Genomic DNA, 18,249 nt, shown 5'->3' on the forward strand with positions numbered 1-18,249 from the left:
AGTGAGTTTACGGTAACGATGACGTAAGATGTAAGTCGTACGTACGTACGTACGTCGAAGGAGAAAACGTGTCTTTCCATGCGCGGGCCTGGCCTGAAAAGCGGATCCATCGAGTTCGATTTTTTTTTTATCGCGCGAGGATCTCTGTGATAACCTTAACGATTACGCAAACGGATTAGATATTTCTCGATCAATAACCGTTCGAATAATGTTAATTATTCATCGTAGCTCGACGAGTCGAACGATTGGAGGACGTAAATGAAACCACCAATCTGTGTCAAAGTCTGTGAACGAATCGTCTGTGAAAGAATCGAAGTGAAACAAGGGAGAAGATTTCTAGAGATTCAATTAATTTAATTAATCGTTTCATTCGAATATTGAATTCCATATGGAAGAGGATTAATTTATATTTTGAATCGTTCGAATAGAAGGCGATGGCGCCCAGTGGTTCTCAATTCGTTTACTTCCCAAGTGATTCGACTCGTCGAATAGGTTGTGGGCGAGAAGAATATTATTTTGAAAATAATAACGCGCGTGTGAATTAAATCGCACGTTTCGATCTATCATCGAGGACAATACGGAATATCTCGGATTCTGCACTGATAATTTTCCGCGTGAAACAATTCTCGAACGAATTTCGAGATCTAATGACGAATCTCGAGAGAATCCTCGATCAAGGACCAAAGATTCGACGAAGAATTAATTTTCGAGCAAGATTCTAGTCAAGTCGTAACTCGATGGTGATTCGTTCACCGGCCAACCGCTACTCAGCGAAGAAGCGTATCCATAGAAACGTTGGATCTCGTATTTATCCTCTGAAAAAGGCGTCAACTTTTTAGCCAAACTCTTTACTCTCTCTTTCTCTCTCTCTCTCTCTCTCTCTCTCTCTCTCTCTCTCTCTTTCTCTCTCTCTATACTCTCCTCCACATTATTACTCTCTTTCCCGCGTGCATTTTTCTCGTGACCTGTGGTTCCAAGGTCCTTAATCTTTTTGCCTGATCTCTCGTCTTGGAAATCGATTTAAATCTTAAATCTTCTTACTATTAAATAATATAGAAGATAGATGTAGATCATCGACGACGATCGTGATTCCTAGAGGTGGTCGTTCAATTTTCGGATTTGTCGTGATCGATCGTGCTCCTTCTATTAACTACTACGTTTTGTCCACGTTTCATGAATTTCACGAAGGTGGTCGATCGAAAATGATCGATCTTTCCCTGTTGTCTGTTCGAACGCTAGAAAGAGAAATCAGGTCGACGAGACGAATTTCTGCAAACGACGAAACCTGCGTGAGAAAGAAAGAAAGAAAAAAAAAAAAAGAAACCTCTCAGCTTCCGCTCGTTCTTGTTCTCGCTCTTGGTCTCGAATCTTGGCATCTTGAACGCTTCCAATTCGGCAAATTATTCGTCGCCGATTATTACTCGCACTCGATTTATTGAATTTTTCAATTCCCTTTCCGCGCCAGCGCCCTCTTCTTCCGTTTCTAAAGCAAGCTTCTCCGCCAACTTTTCCGGGAATTCGATGAAATTTTTTTAACGCGACTCGAACGAGTCCGACATTACGTGCCTCATAAACGGTGGAACGTTATTGTTCTCCTCTGCCGTGTGCGTTTTCCTATTGTACGCCAGTAAAACACGTGGACGTAAACTTTCGAATGAGACCGATCACAAAGTTTGCTTAGCGGATCTGGACTGTAAACGTTGGAATTTGAAATTTAGATACGACGATAGATTTGAGAAGGATAGTATAATTCGTAACAGCTTCGAGAGATTATCGTTTATGCCTCTGTCTCTTAGATCTTATCGAGAGAATTGCGAGATTATTTATGTTCGAAAGAGATTAAGAAATTGAAATTCAATATTTATCGTGGGGGACACGATGATACGTTTCATATTTCATCACCGTCGTTTATCGTTTATTCGAAGAGTGTAATCCAAAATCCGTTGAACTATTCGAAGCCAAAGAGAAAGTGAAATTATATTTTTAGAAAATATACGAAGCGTTTTACCAAAGATCCATGACAAAGTATGAAGAAAGTTCGAAAAAAAAAGAAAAGAGATTTTACTTTGCTTTCTTCGTCGTCTTCCAAAGAATATTTAATCGGGACAAGAAAAAAAAAAAAAGAAACGGGAAAACGATTTATCGTTGCGACGAATAAAAGACGAGGCCTGCGTCTAACGTGATTGAAAAAAAAAAAAAAAAAAAAGAAAAAAAAAAGGAAAGAAAGAAAGAATTTGCTATATCTTTCGTTCGTCATTGAAATCTTTGCACGCATATTAAATACGAATATTAAAGCGTAATAGAAGCGCAAAGACTGATTAATAAACATCGTAGGAAGGTGAGAGGTGTATGTTTGTAAACGAACGTTCAACATACACGGTGTATATATATACACGCAATCGTGTATCACATACGCGCGCGCGACGCAATTTATTTATAACGCGAAAATAGCGTAGATCCGTTTCTGAATTTAAAATACGATGATAGAGGACGGTGTACAAAGAGGGAAGAATGAAAGGATCGATTTTAAATATGGTGCTGGGGAAAGGATGTATCGTCGGTTATATATCTCTCGAGGTATATACATACGTAATACCGACGAAATATCTCTTTCCGGATAGGCATACACTTCCGTTGACATAGCAACATTTGTGCCAATATATAAACGAGGCTGATTACGCGATATTTTGATTTATTAGTCGATCCATGTCGGCGGATCACACTGAGCGGAAATAATAGAATTATTTTTAAAAACGATCACGTTACGCGCGCCACGTGCGATCGACACGTTACGGGACGACGGTTAACGTGGCTCCTCGATCGTTGAGCGAGCAACAAATTCTGAGGATCATCACGACTGACGAAGAAAACTGATTCATAACGCGAGTATAAGAAGGAGGTATTATAATTAAGTTTTATTTAAGTTTGGATCGAATTTTTGACGATGAGAGAATTCGATCGATCGGCGTAGTTGCGATGCAAGTGGAACAGAATTTAGTGAATTTCCATCCCGAACGTGTTAATCGCCCGTGCGCGTGACAACGTATATGCGCAAATATCCGATATGTATAAGCCATGCCTGTAAACGCGAATACACGCAAGCAGTAATCACGTAGAATGATTCGTGTAAATAAAATTTATGCGTGCATACGATGAAAAGAGAAATCGAATTATTCAGAAGCCAAATTGATTCGACTTTTCTTCTTCCAAAGAAAAAAAAAAATTGTTCGATTTTAAACATTGGAATATAAAATGATTAGCGAATATTAGCGTTTTAACGAAGTTCAACGAAGTAGCTCCCCTCGATGATGAGGACCGATCAGTTTGGCTTTCGTACGTGGCTGGAATATCGATGATTTTTCGAGAGACAAGGGAGAGACAAGCGAGAATCGAGGAGAGACAGAAAAATTGAAAGCTTAAATGCTATAGCCCAAATAAAAGAAAATACCTCTTGCTTTTAAGGAGATCGATGAAGATAATAATTAGCATGTAAGCGTTCGACACACATTTTTTTTCTGTTTGTGGAGAGCTTTCAACAATGCTGAGGATGATAGTGACGAGCAGAAGGTAAAAAGAAGAAAGAAAAAAAAAAGAAAGAAAGGAAGGAAGAAAGAAAATATTATGAAGTGAAAAAAAAAGAACAAATCGCATAATATTGTTCATTCACGTCACAAGTGCGAAGCATTACCTACACATATGTATAATACATAACGCTCAGGCGACTTCAGCGGGAATCGTATGTTGCGTATACAAATGTTATATATATACATACGATATATTCTTTATGGTTTATGATTTTTTGCGAATTTAAAAATATAATTACCATTGTGAGTGTATCACTGATAACCATTGTGTTAGCGAGGATACTCGACGAACAATAAAGAATTTAATTATTCAGCAACGATTTGCCCACCCCCTCGAATCTCGTTATATTTTCGCTTTGCTTCCGCTTGAAAAAAATTCTCATTCGGTGTTACACGAGTGTTAACATGGTGAAAATCAAACATCTGATTGTCTCATCTCTGAATCATAATCGTAAACTTTCTTTCATAATAATGTTAGTCTAATATTTTTTTTTTTTTATTCAAACTATCGATCGAATGAAAATGGAAATAGAAACGGAAATTAAAGTGGAAATGAAAATGGAACTGGAAATAGAAATGGAAATGGAAAAGAATCCACATTTTACTATTTCGGCGACGAGAAACCCTGTCTCTCGCAAACGAAATACAAATCTTGAAATCTATTCGTTTCCTTCTAGTGACACATTTTTCACTTTTTTTTTCAGGTCGTCTGAAATGCTACTGCGGCAGACGCTTCAAGCACCTGTTCTCGTTGGTGTGCCATCAACGTGGTGAATGTGGCCAGGGATATCAGTGTAAAAACTGCAACTTTAAAACCGACAAGCTTTATTTGTGGTCGCGTCATGTGAAATCGTCAAATTGTAAACATTAAAGAGAAAAAGAATTATCGTTTTATCAAATTTCATTAGATTGTTAAGGATTGTATTTTTCATAAATAACATTTGCGACGATTGTCTCTCCAGAGATTTAATAAACGTTTAACAATATGATTCTATTCGCTTATAATTATAATTATTTTGTGAAAAAAATATATACACGTGTATTTATATAAGGGATATATGCAAGAACGATCTATGACACGAGAATCTAAATTTCAGAATAATACAAAAAAATTCGACGTTCTTAGAATCCCAGAAGTTTCGATTCGTGTTTAACTCGGCTGGATTCGATAATAATTGGATAGAATCGGTTTGAGAGCCGAATCTTTCGATTATTACCGAGTTAATATTAATTTCCATCGTCGTCCACGTTTAGTTGAAGCTTTCGAGATCTCGCGTGAGTGTCGTGATTCTCAGTCGATCTCACCCGATCTCGTCCGACCTCGCCCGATCTCATCCGAACTTCTCCGATTAGTTCCGATAATCTTCGGATCTCGCACATCATATTTACGTAGAAAGTTTATCGAAAGAAGAAAGAAGAATCAGTGTGTTTTAAATCCGACCTCTGACGAGCAACGAATGACGAATCTCGCGTACGGAGCATAAAAAATAATTAACACAAGATGCATTTCTGATTTCAGATGACAAGGGCCTGTATCACGTGAAAGACGCGAGGCTTGGATTCCAGAACTTACCAAACCAGGCCTCGATTTATAACCAGAAGAAGCACGTATGTAATTGCGGCAAGGTGTACAGTCAAAAGAGTTCGCTTGATCGACATCTACGGTACGAATGCGGAAAGACGCCAAACGTGCCGTGCCCGCAATGCGGGAAAATGTTTAAACACAGGCATCACGTGACGCAGCATTTGGCGAGTTGCCGCCTCAAAGATATGAGAAACTCTGACTTTCTCAAGATGTTCCACGTCGATCTTGCTCCCCGTTGAAAATATGGGGATTTGTTATTTTTGTAATTTATTTATCAAGAATATCCTCGTTACTATTTCGAAATAAATCAGAAAATATGGATTTTTCCCGTACGATTCGTTTTTCAACGATCCTTCGAGTTACATTTACTCAAAAAGAAAACCAAAACTTTACGACAAATATAGACAGTATATTATTATTAGTACATTCATTTTTTTTTTTTTTTTTACAAATACTCAGATTCACACTCGATATCATTCCCGAAACTAAATAATTATTTCAATTAATCGCTCCATTATCGTCTGCTTGCATAATTTTCCAGAATCAATGTGGCAACAACTGGCGCATAATCGACAACGATCGAGAACGCGTCAAGGGAAGGAAAACGCGAAGCAATGTAACGAAACGAGATTTTTCTGCGAGTCTTGTGGGAAATCGTACAAGTGGAAGGAGTCTCTGCTTAAGCACAAGCGCGTGGAATGCGGAAAATTACCGCAGTTCAGTTGCGAGGTTTGCGGATACCGATTCATGCACAAGCATCATTTGGTTAAACATATGGCCGCGATTCATCGAATGTCTCCTCTGAGCGGGGCCGCCATCACGTCTTCCAGTAGCGGGAAATTTAAGTGTCTCTATGAAAATTCTGTTGCCATGGAAACGATGTAATATTGCAAAATAAAGTTTTATGACGTCTCTAACATCACTTGTTGATTCGCTGATGCGAGATGTGTACTTTTAAAAAATAATCGAGCGTTTAAGAGCAGCATTTTTAACGCGAAACGATTCTATTAATTTCTATTAATTTTGATTTCAGGTTTATTCTTCGTACAACATCGATACGACTATGGAACTCGACTATGATAAGCTTTCTTTAATAAATTTATTCGACAATAATTTCAAATTACAAATATGAAATTTATACTTCTATTGCATTTAAACGTTCGTTTAATTTTTATTTATCGTTTCTTTGAAACAGGATTGAAACAGTTGTTGAGAAATAATTGATCGCCTTTATTTTTATCTGTCTCTTCTATTACAGAGCGCAACACTGAAGATAGAAAAAATTCTTTTAAGAAGATTTCTCTGCTAAAGAAGATACGCATAGAAGATTCATCCGTCACATCTGTTACATCTGGAAGAAAATCAAAAGCAGAATTTAATTAATAATTCGATGCTTCGATCATTATAAATTATGTTCCCATTCTTTGAATTCATATAATCATTTTATATATTTAATTTCTAAAATTTGTACGATTTGAATATGTTTCCGAATCTCTGATTAATTGAAATAGAAAATAAAACTTTCTTAAGAACGTAAAAATCATCATAGATTCTATAAATAACTTATTATATTTTGCTTCACACCTGATCATCACCTAAAAATGCGCAGCTATCAATCTTTTTTTATTAAACCTCATTTTTTATTAAAGTTCAATATTTCTCTCTAATATTCGAAATGTATTTTTCCTCGTTTCTCGCATATTTTGCTTAAAAACCTATAAATATACATATACAAATATATATATAAAACTTTCACTTTCTATATAATATCAGAAGTCTATCGATAAATTAACAAACACGATGAAAGAAAGAAAGAAAGAGTGAGAGAGAGAAAGAGAGACAGAGAGAAACAGAGAGACAGAGAGAGAGAGAGAGAGAGAGAGAGAGAGAAGAGAGAGAAAGAGAATATGTATGAGAAATAGCGTGAATGAGGGGGAGGAAATGGGCTATTTAAATAACACACTACGCATCATTGAAGATGAATTTTAAGGGTAAAAAGTGCTTTTAAATTTTTGCTTACGACGAAGATTAGATCGAATAATTGAGATATTTCGACCTCTAAATTGCAGGTTCTTGCTCGAGAAACAGATATTCATCACCGAAACCGTTTCCATGCGACAAGTGCGATAGGGCGTACAAGAACAAGAGCAGCCTGACACGCCACCAGATCGTCGAGTGTGGCAAACTGCCTCAGTTCATCTGCCGAACTTGCAACAAGGGATTCAAGCAGAAGGGCAACTTTCAACGGCACAACTCGAAGATACACGGCCATATTTTCCTTCTAGGATCGTGAACGATCACTGCAACAATCCAACAAACAAACAAACCTCTCCTCCCCACCCTCTCCCCTCTCCCTTCTCCCTTCTCCCCTTATCATCGCTCAAGAATCTATCCACCTATCTCTCTGTCCTCTCCAACTACTAGTTCTTCACCATTTTTTCACTTCAGAGAAGAAGAGAATAGAATTTCCCTGCGATACTCGTATCACGTTATTTCTTACGTGAGCGTATAGCTTCGTGCAACATTTATCTAATTATTTTTTTATTTTTTTTTCCCTCTCTCTCTCTCTCTCTCTCTCTCTCTTTTTTTTTTAATGCAACTATGTTACATTTATCAAGTGAATCGAATACATACAATTAAATAGCAAGTAATTAATAGACAAGGTTGGCGCGTGCAAGGTTCGAAAATTTAATGCGATCTTACACGAAATTTTCTTGTTTTTGTTTCGAAATTGTACTTTATTTTTTTTTTTTTTTTTTTGGTATTTGCGGCGCCTTTTGCCAATTTTAACGCTCTCTTTATCGATACAAGAGAAAGGAGCGAGAAAAATTCGATTTATCGGATTTATATATATATATAATAATACGAATCAAATTGTTTTAACAAGCGAGCAATGAATGCGAATTCAGCTTCGAAGAAAGTGCGACGTTAAATTAATTTTAAGAAAGAAAAAATATATATATATATACACATACACATATATATATTTCATTCTATGAAAAGAAAAAAAAAAAAAAAGAAAAATGTTCTGTGATACGTTGAACAATTATTGTACGGCATTTGAAAAGAAAAATTCGTGACAACAATGTTTGCCCGAGGCCTTGGTTATAATACGTATACACTAGTTTCGCAACGTGTATTGTTATCATAGTTTATTATAATTTTATTATAAATATCGAAGTACACGATTGCAAGGGTAAATCATGTCTTTTAGATTTTTCGAATTTCTCCAAAATCACTTTGCATACCACCCGAAGATTCAACATCTTCGAAATTATTCGAAGATGCGACATCCGTCGAAGACGAAGAAGAAAAAACGAAGAAGAATATATCCGATCATCATGGAAGATGATCTCCACGTCACAAATCATTATTTCCTTCGTCGAGCCAAACTTCGTCATCGAGCGATCCTATTTATTTTCTTTCCACTTATTTTTTTTTTTCAGACCCTTCTTTGTTCATTAGTTTACAAGAAGAGGCGTTTTGATCGTTTTCAGTTCCTTTTTTTTCTCTCTTTTGCGAATTATCGTTAACCTCTTGTCCTTACATTCGATTCCAATGAAATAGCCACGAGTCAACCTCGTGTTGTTTACGTTTGGTTCCAATGAAATAGCCACGAGTCAGGCTCGTATTGTTTACATTTGGTCCGAACGAAGTACCACGAGTCAGACTCGTGTTTATAACTTTTTAGCTCAAATTTCTTACCACGAGTCTCACTCGTTGTTGTAGGACAAGGGATTAACGTAATTTTTCTTTCATCGGGTATCGCGTTGTACATCGAGTAGAAAAAAAAAACCTATATAACATTTCAGATCCAGCATGGAAGATTTGACTTACTGGGAAATAATTATCGGCATATAATCAACTTTTTGATCTTGATTTCAGGTTTGATCCTCAAGCTCTCGAGGAATCAGATTGTTCCAAAATCGGGTTGTTCCTCGGACGATCGAGAGAAGTGGAAGATTGATCTGAAGGTCTGATTCGCACAATATCAATGATCCTTCCATCCTTCCACCCATCATCGTTCAGGCAAGGCCCCGACCTAACTCTGTACAACACCGCAAAATAAAAAAAAGACACGATTCTCCGTATTTCTTTTTATAATTAGCACTTGGCTCGATCGCTATATTTTTTACTCAATGTACCCTGTATAACCGCTTCTTGCTTAACAGAAGTTGTACAAGATGTCTCGTTTAAATCGATCCCCCCCCCCCTCTCTGTTCTTTCGAACACGACGACGACGACGACGACGCTGAACAAATCAGTTTCAGATCGGTTAGTTAAAAATCGAAAATTCTTTCCATTCGATCCCCTAATCCACGATCGACTAATTTCGAATTCGATATTAATTTCGACATTGTTTAAACGGAACATGTTGTATAATCCGTATACAACGTGTTGGACAGACGAGATCGATTAGGCACCGCGATTAGTAGGGCAGGAGGACGTGACGATCATCGTTTTTTTTTTTTTTTTTTTTTTTTGGAAGAGGCGATCGATGGATCTAACGGGCGAATTACGATTTCAGGATGGGCCAGGATGATAAGACGCGACAACAAGGGGAACTACGCGCTCTACCAGTGCGGGATGTGCGGTAAATCCTATTCGTGGAAGTCCTCTTACCATCGGCACTTGAGGGAGGAGTGCGGCAAGCAGCAAAGGGCGAAATGCAAAAATTGCGGGAGGCAGTATCGTTGGCGGGATTCGTTGAACAAACACTTGAAATACGAGTGCGGCGTGGAGCCCAAGTACACGTGTTCGGTGTGCGGGAGAAAATTTCGTCACAAGCAGGTGCTCACGTCCCATTTGAGGAAATTCCATTGAGTTTTCCTCGTTCGAAAGGAAACGATTCTTTTTTTTTTTTTTTTTTTTTTTCCTTTTTTTGGAGGCGTTTAATCTTCGTTGAATATCATCGGTAATCTCGTTGCTCGAAAAATCGAAGTCTCTCACGCGATGCTTCGGCCAGTATTGCGGCCACTTTCGTCAGAAATCGATACGAAATTCCACAAATCGGTGAACAAAGCGATTAACTCAGAGACGAATCGGAAGATTCTTCGTCTTGCTGATTGGATTCCTTAAATTTACAAAAAAAAAAAAAAAAAGGATACTTTGAATCTCTATTAAATCCAATTTAGAGATCACTTTTTAGAAATTCGTGGATCGAATTTAACAAAAATTCTCCGAATTTTTTCGAGGATCCTTTCATCGATGTTCCTTCCTTTGAAGAGGTGTAGCCGCAATCCTGACGAAACATCGGAACACAGATCCTTAGGAGAACGTCCCAGAAGGCTCGATTATAATAAATTCTGCGACATGGTTCTGCACGTGGAAAGGGTCTTAATTAGACCCTCGCTCCAACTCGCCGATTAACCTAATTAATTGCGAGATATATTCGTTGTCTGGCAAGTAGCATAGACTGGTTCACTTAATTGGAAACAATAAAGAAGAATGTATTAAACTCGGCTGATATTTCTTCGACTCTCTCTCCTCCTCGATCCCCCTTCGAGTTCGTCGAATCCTTAACGAAGCGTCTTCCTTCCTCGTTGCAAACATGCCTGTCTGTTGGAACTCTTTCAACGTGAAAAAAAAAAAAAGAAAGAAAAAAAAGAAAAAGAAAGAATAAAATAAAACGAAACAAAACGAAACAAAAAGACGATTCACTACCCGTGCTCGGGGATCAAGGATTACCGGCGACTCTTGTTAATCTCGTTAATCTCTCGTTTCCCTTTGTCATCTGTTTCAGACTCGAAGAGGGACCACAATCGCGTCAACTACGACGCGCCGTTCACCTGTTACAAATGCGGGAAACGTTACACATGGACCGACTCCTTGACGAGACACCTTCGGGAGGGCTGCGGGAAGTTGCCAAGGCATAAGTGTACCCTGTGCGGTAGAAAATTCAAACGCAGGGATTATCTGTTGCGCCACGAGAACAACGTTCACAAAGCGGAATGAATGAATACGCGAATGAATAATATAAAATATGATACGCTTCCTAAACTATTCCGTCGAGAACGTTCGAGCTTTGTGTTCCTTTTCCAAGAAAGAGAGAGATACTTCGATCAAGCTTTGTCCGTTTTTCTTTTTTTTTTTTTTTTTTGCTAGGAGATCGATATTTTTTATCGATCGTCGTGATTCTTTTCTTTTTTTTTTTTCTGGAAAAAAAGTCCAATCGCTTCGAAAGAATCGTTTCTTTTTTTTTCAAACATTCCTATATACGAGAAGAGATGAGAAGAGATGCGTTTCGTCGTCTGTGTTAACGTGTCTCGATCGATTGTGGAAACGCAATTATCGATTTGTTTATATACATAAGACTGATACCGTTGTTGCATCAAAAATGTCATTGCATCGCTGTAATATATATACATATATATATATATATATAAAAGAAATTTTTTTTGATTTGATTTTTCGAATTGTGAATTTGGATTATTGAATTATCTAAATACGATACCAATTATCTCGAGAGATAATTCGTAATAAATGTTATATATAATTTGTTAATTATATATAAAATCAAATGTCCTGTATAATTTATGTTTTGGATCATCGAGTCGTCGTGTTCGCACATTGTAACCGTAACTTTTCTAACGTAACGTTTAACACTTTTTATACGTTTAGAATATGTATATAGAAATTTTTATATATATATTATATATATGTGTGTGTGTGTGTGTGTGTGTGTGTGTTCTACGTGTTTCGAGAACACAACACGTTTTATATAAGACTCAAACTGTCAAATTTCGAGAAATGTGCGACACTGTAAATACGGCGTAAATGCTAGCTAGCGATGATACGTTTGCTCTCGCATGAATAAATGATATTATGTGGTGCGAATGATTCGTGGAAACGGATATCGAAAATAAAAAAATGAAAAAAAAGAAAAAAAAAAAAAAAAAAGAACGTATACGTCAATATTTCTGAAAATAAAAAAATAAAAGATTAAAAATAAATTAGAATTAATAATGGAAAACTGGCTATAATGCAATGGAATGGAATACCCGGTTGAATGCATCCCAACAATTGATATAACGATTCAACATTTCGCCATTTGAACGCGTTGAATTTTTAATCAAAGCAAAGAAAATGAGATGGAACGATTTAAAAAATAAAACCTCGCAATTTAAATAAAGCGTTTTTTCAATCGAAAGTCAAAGCTGTGTTTTGAATTATTGCGCTCGTAATAGGTCGTAATTATATAAAGAATATAAACGAAGCAAAATTTAAAGAATAATTCTGGAGGTTAGAGAACAAAGACGAAAATTGATTATGCAAATTTGTTTATCAAGTTATAAATTCTATCTCTGTTTCTCCATAGTGTAAAAATAATTGCGTATATATAACTTGAAAAACAAACTTGAACACAACAAGTTGTTTTGCGTAACAAACTTTCGTAAAGTACTTGTCTCAATCTCAAGAATCGTTTTAAATTTTCTATCTTCATCCAGCAGCATCTTGTATACAAATTTATTTTTATATATATATATATATTTTTTTTTTATTTATTTTATTTTTCTCTTTTTGCATTTAAAGGAGCGGATATACGTGATAGCAAACGCTAAGAAGTTATTCGAATGAAAAACTGAACGCAATTACAGAAACTGCATTGTTCTTTCAGCTTACTGCGGTTCAGACTATTACAAGAGACTTGGGAGACACTTCTGTTCGAATTGTGGCAAGGAGTACAGATGGATGCAGTCTCTGATTAGGCACGAGAAAGAAGAATGCGGCAAGGACCCGCAACACTCTTGTCCAGTGTGCGGGACGAAAATCCGCCACAAATGGATGTTGAAGAAACACTTGATCAACGTTCATCATTGGGTTATTCCTAATGGGAAAAACTTTTATCTTGGATCGACAGATGGCAGCGCGTAATAAATATGGTGTCGTGAATATCGTGGTGACGAAAACTGTGTCGCGAGGAAAATATAGTTTCTTCATAATTGCTTGCTTGATTTCTCGTGTTGGTAGTAGAACCTCGAATTTATTTCGAATATCGATTCGATTCGATGATAGGAAGATAATAGGAAGTTGTGAGGGCTGATAATTAAAGATTCGTTAATTACCTTCGTCTATTATTAGATTGTTTGAAAATTAATTAAATAGCTGAGATAGCGAATTAAAGTTAGATCTGATTTGTAAATATTTATTTTTAAATTCATTCATATCATTGTGTAAATAATTATTAATTAAAAAGTCAAAAGATATATATGGAAGGTATAAATGATTGTATATATATTTATTATAACGAGGTTCTACTATGTTATACGTATGATAACACGTGTCATGTGCTACAACGATTACACGATCAGGACGGCATATTTTTTGATCGCTATTTTTTAAACAATAGATTCATAAAAATCCACATTTATATCGTGTGGATTTGTGCTCAAATGTGTATTCTTGTTTTAATGTTAATTATAAAAACATTATAAAAACATTGAATAAACCATCCTGAACGTGTCGAAGAAAATTTTGCTTGTACTTTCGTGCGTTCCATTTGCTTAAAGATGTACATTTTATACATGAAATTGTATTTATGTATGTTATGTAAAATTTGATCAATAAATAAGATAAAGAAACGCGTACAAAAAAACGAGTTAGTTACGATGAATATCGTTTTCAAAAAAAAAAAAAAAAAAAAAACAGCGAAAAGACTTTCAAAAAAAGGAAAAGAAGATCGATGGTTTCTACAGGATTCGCAAGCGCATAACCATAATGTTTCCAGTATTATTTTCAAATATATTTTTGTGATATACTTTTCAAATATATTCAAAAAATTTTCACTTTCTGAATATACCATTTGATAGATTAATTGGAATGAGAGTACAAATTGCTTGTATGATTAATTTTTAGGACTCCCTAAACAATTTGTCTGCGACAAATGTGGAAAGACGTATAAATGGAGGGAGTCGTTGCAGCAGCATCGTCGACTAGAATGTGGAATCGAGCCTCGATTTGCCTGCATCTTTTGCGGTAGAAGATTCAAGCATAAACATCATTTGAAAGAACATTTGAAGAGGCGTCATCATTGCGATCAATTGAAAACATCTTGGTTAAACGAATAATAATACATTCCAATCTTTCCCCTTCACTTTCATCGTGAAAGCGCGATTGAGCAGGAAAGGAATAAATGAAAACAAGCAATAAAAATTCTCTGTAATACAATATCTTCTTGACCGGTTTGTCATTTGTAATTATTACAAAGATTAGATTCATTTTCGCCACTTGTTCCTATAAGACAATATTATCAATAGAATCATGTGTAAACGATATTGAATTTTATAATAAAAGACATTGTTTCGTCACACGACAACTTCAAGTTAAAGAAATAATTTTTCGTAGATATGCGCGGGTTCGGGATGCGTCGGGAAAGTTCGGACCGACGCCCTGGTAATTCAACTTCGGGTCGGTTCGGCAGAGATCGGACGAGTCCGTTGGATACCGAGTAGCGAGAGAGATCTTGCTCGATCTCGCCCGAATTTTTCCCACTCATTTCGAACTTTTGATCCTTAATAAAATTCCGCGCATCTTTAATTTTTTTTTCTAAAAAGAGACGTGAAAAGTGTATATCTTGTGATCGTCGAATTAATCGCGTCTGATTCTTAATGCTAATAAAAGTGTATCTTTTTGTGATTTCAGGTTTACCAATTTTTGTGTTTCGTTCGAGCTATCTGTGTAACAACTGCGGAAAAACGTATAAGTGGAAAGAGTCATTGAACTTGCACAAGCGCATGGAATGCGGTATCGAGCCACGATTCTGTTGCAAAGTCTGCGGGAGAAGATTTAAGCACAAACACCATCTCACGAAGCATCACAAATCGATCCATAATTACGTCGATCACTGATGATTGATTAATTCACCTAATTAAGAACATTTGAAGGAAGATGATATTCTCTCGTTCGAGTCGAATAATTTATTGTTAGTAGTGTAAAAACCTTGAAAATATTTTGCGCGATTAATTTGGAACGAAAAAACTAAAACTGAGAAGAGTCAAGTGGAAAGTTATATATTTTGAAAGCGTTTAAAAAAACTTAAGAAGACATTATATATCGAATACATGCAATTGCTAGTAAAAGCGTTTCGATAGGATACTAGAGTTCTAGTAATTAGAGCGGAATAAAAAAAGAATGAAAACGAATTAAGCAATAAACGAAAATACATAAAAGTATTTCTTCACCAATTCGCCACATCGATGTAATGGTTTTTAAAACAGCCGCATGCTCGCTACGCTAAAATTTCTTTCGACTCATTCCCATAGTTGCTCGAAAATTTTATATCTGTTCACGCTGAATAACGTTCGCATAAAATATATATATAACATAAAATGTTTCTTTTTGCCTTATGTAACGGGAACACTTGAACATTTGAGAGTCTCGTCGCAAATAAATGAAACGAATCGTTAATTCTTGCGACTAACAACGAGTTAACTAAAAAAAAAAAAAAAATTTCTCAAGCCAGAAACGTCTGTCGTGGCCGATTGTTTGGATGGCGTCGATTGTCCAGTTTTAACGAAGCATCCACGCTTTCTGCATCCACGCACGATTCATCGTTTGTGTTTCAGGTGAGGCCGCTCCAGAAAATGTTTACCCGTGCAGAGTGTGCGGCAAGATCTACTCGAGAAAATCTTCCATGTACACGCATCTCCGCCTTTGCGGAAAGGAACCGAAATTCAACTGCGTCCTTTGCGGCAGAAGGTTCAAGTACAAGCACAGATTGCAGTCGCATCTTACCTCGAATTTGCATAGTCAGGGATTTCGATAACAATAAAAGTTTGAAATTTTATCGCGGCTCGCGCTACATTTTGTGTAATAAGATCATAAAGAGCAAACTTTTTACCTGTATATTGATATAAAAAATTCTGGAACAGCCTCTGCAACGCAGTATTAAATTGATATTCAATTTTTGTTCTTAACGAGCATCAATATAATAATCAAATTTTGATATCGGTGGATAAATTAGATTTTTGAATGAGGGGATAAAACGTAAAGGAGAGTCTTTTAGCCATTTTCAGTACTAGTGGTGCACTCTGCAGGCGAGTAATACATATAATTTATGGCATGGTTTTGAAGAGAACATGTGACAGAAGCATTTTGTTTTTAAAATAACAATTTGAAAGAAAATTTGAAATAATAATTTTTTATAAATATGAATAATATAAAAATCTCGTGTAAAATGTGTTATGCGTGTTAAAATTAAAACAAATTAACCTCGAATCCAGCGTCTCACTAGTCTTGTATTTCAATATGGCTGAAATATTTCAATATGGTGAAATGATTGAATGTAGTAAACGATTGAAAATACAATGCAAAAGTAGATTTACTCGACTATTCTAGAATTTTTATAATAACAACATTACGGTAAAAATTTTGTCCTACAAAATCTTATTACACATGTACATAGTATCTATGTATATATTTACATAGAATAAGTTTTGTAAAAAAGTTAAATTCCGTATACACTGCTAATCCAATGACCTCTTTTTCAAAATAAATTTTTTTAAATCATTAAAGATAGCTAAAACTTTGTATAAATTAATTTGAAAGATTTGTTATACAAAGTTTAGGAATTCTGGGCTTCCAAGAAATTGTATTAGAAGATTAATAAAGGCTCGATAAGTATTTAACGATGAAGTCTAATTTCTATGTAAAATTGTCGAGAAGTGCACCAAACTCTCGTAAAATGCATGTTATTTCAAAGTAATCGTTGACAATCGATTAGGAAGTATTATCTTAAATTTGCTTGGTAAATCGAACATGTAATTTCGAGTGAAGAGTAAGAGCAATGTTAACGCTGTATTGGCTTGAATCGTTTTCGTTTTTTAGAACATAGTGTGGAGTAGCAAAAGGAAAATAGTGTATGATCGAGAGTCAATTTGTCTCATTCGATCAGACTTTAAAAGATAGAAGGCTAACCGATCCGATACACTTCTTTTTTTACAGCTCACTTGCAGAAGGTGTGGTTCTGTTTTCAATGCGGGAAACGTTATCAGTGGCGTGGTTCCTTGAAGAGTCATATCCGGGTGGAATGTGGAAAAGAACCTACATTCACATGTCCAATTTGTGGCAGAAAATTCAAGCATAAGCATCGATGGCAATCTCATGCAAAATCTATGCATCAAATTAATTTATAACGATAATAATTCCAAACGTTTCGATGTTTTCGTGAAAACAAGCGACTCCTTATGACTCCCGTCATCGACTTTATCACAAGTTATTGTAACGAGTATCATAGCAATGAGCACGATAATAAAAAGTTTCGTTGACAAAGAGCCGCAAAATACTTATAATTCCTTTTTTTTTCGCGTGTTATACCAGGATATTGAGGATATTGTGGAAAAATGTTAGAAATTCGATTAGACGAAGAAGGGAATATAAGAATTAACATGCTCTTATCGTATTATTCCTTGCGTGAACTGGGGTCAACCCTATGAAAGGGGTCTACACGTGTGATCGCACGGTATGCTGCTACTATTTTATTTATTGGAGACCCGATTTACATTATTCTGTATTCAATAAATGAAAGGTTGTCGACACACCGTTACGATCAAAAGTGTAATCACTTTTCGACCCTTACTTGTACGTACTTACGCGTGAAATTTTCTATTCGAGCTCTATTTGAATGGAAATCGAAATCAACTCACCAATTTACGTTCCCAATTTACGTGAAGATTACGTCAGTTTGTGTCACCAATAGCTTTTTAGTCTGTTATGTGACATATCAAACCATGACATATCATGAAAACAAGAAGGTTCGTTGTATAGCCGTCGAAATAATTTCTCGATTTTTCTTTCCAGCCACCTCGAAGAAATTATGGTTGTGCTTCCAGTGTGGCAAACGATACATGTGGAAAGACTCGTTGAAGAAGCACCTGAGAGTCGAGTGCGGCAAGGAGCCCACGTATGAATGCCCGATTTGCGGCCGGAAGTTCAAGCACAAACACCGTTGGCAGTCTCACGCCAGACTGATACATTATCTCGATATTTGACCTACGAAACAGGCGCGTGTCTAGCTAGTCAATGACGCTCATCGCTCTATATATATATATATATATAGTACATATATATATATATATTAAA

General features: G+C 36.1%; 1 protein-coding gene, 1 long non-coding RNA gene and 1 other non-coding gene across 3 annotated transcripts; all 3 read left to right on the top strand.

Moving 5' to 3' along the window:
* Positions 1–2,425: 2,425 nt before the first annotated feature.
* On the top strand, positions 2,426–6,709 carry LOC147658818 (uncharacterized). The gene is made up of 2 exons (XR_015291803.1): positions 2,426–2,899; positions 4,289–6,709. It is a non-coding gene; the product is annotated as an uncharacterized LOC147658818 (long non-coding RNA).
* A 4,203-nt stretch (positions 6,710–10,912) lies between these two features.
* LOC105736152 (uncharacterized) lies at positions 10,913–15,576 on the top strand. The gene is made up of 3 exons (XM_086907233.1): positions 10,913–13,896; positions 14,026–14,224; positions 14,812–15,576. The coding sequence occupies exons 1-3, from the start codon at positions 13,779–13,781 to the stop codon at positions 14,849–14,851; spliced, it is 357 nt and encodes a 118-aa protein (XP_086763359.1). The 5' UTR covers positions 10,913–13,778; the 3' UTR covers positions 14,852–15,576.
* Positions 15,577–15,738: 162 nt separating this feature from the next.
* LOC105736155 (uncharacterized) lies at positions 15,739–17,554 on the top strand. Its single transcript, XR_015291804.1, has 2 exons — positions 15,739–15,867; positions 17,113–17,554. It is a non-coding gene; the product is annotated as an uncharacterized LOC105736155 (transcript).
* The last annotated feature ends 695 nt before the right edge of the window (positions 17,555–18,249 follow it).

This window comes from Apis florea, unplaced genomic scaffold, assembly GCF_048593485.1.
Source record: "Apis florea isolate Af1SG1 unplaced genomic scaffold, ASM4859348v1 contig_1615_pilon, whole genome shotgun sequence".
Taxonomy (NCBI): domain Eukaryota; kingdom Metazoa; phylum Arthropoda; class Insecta; order Hymenoptera; family Apidae; genus Apis; species Apis florea.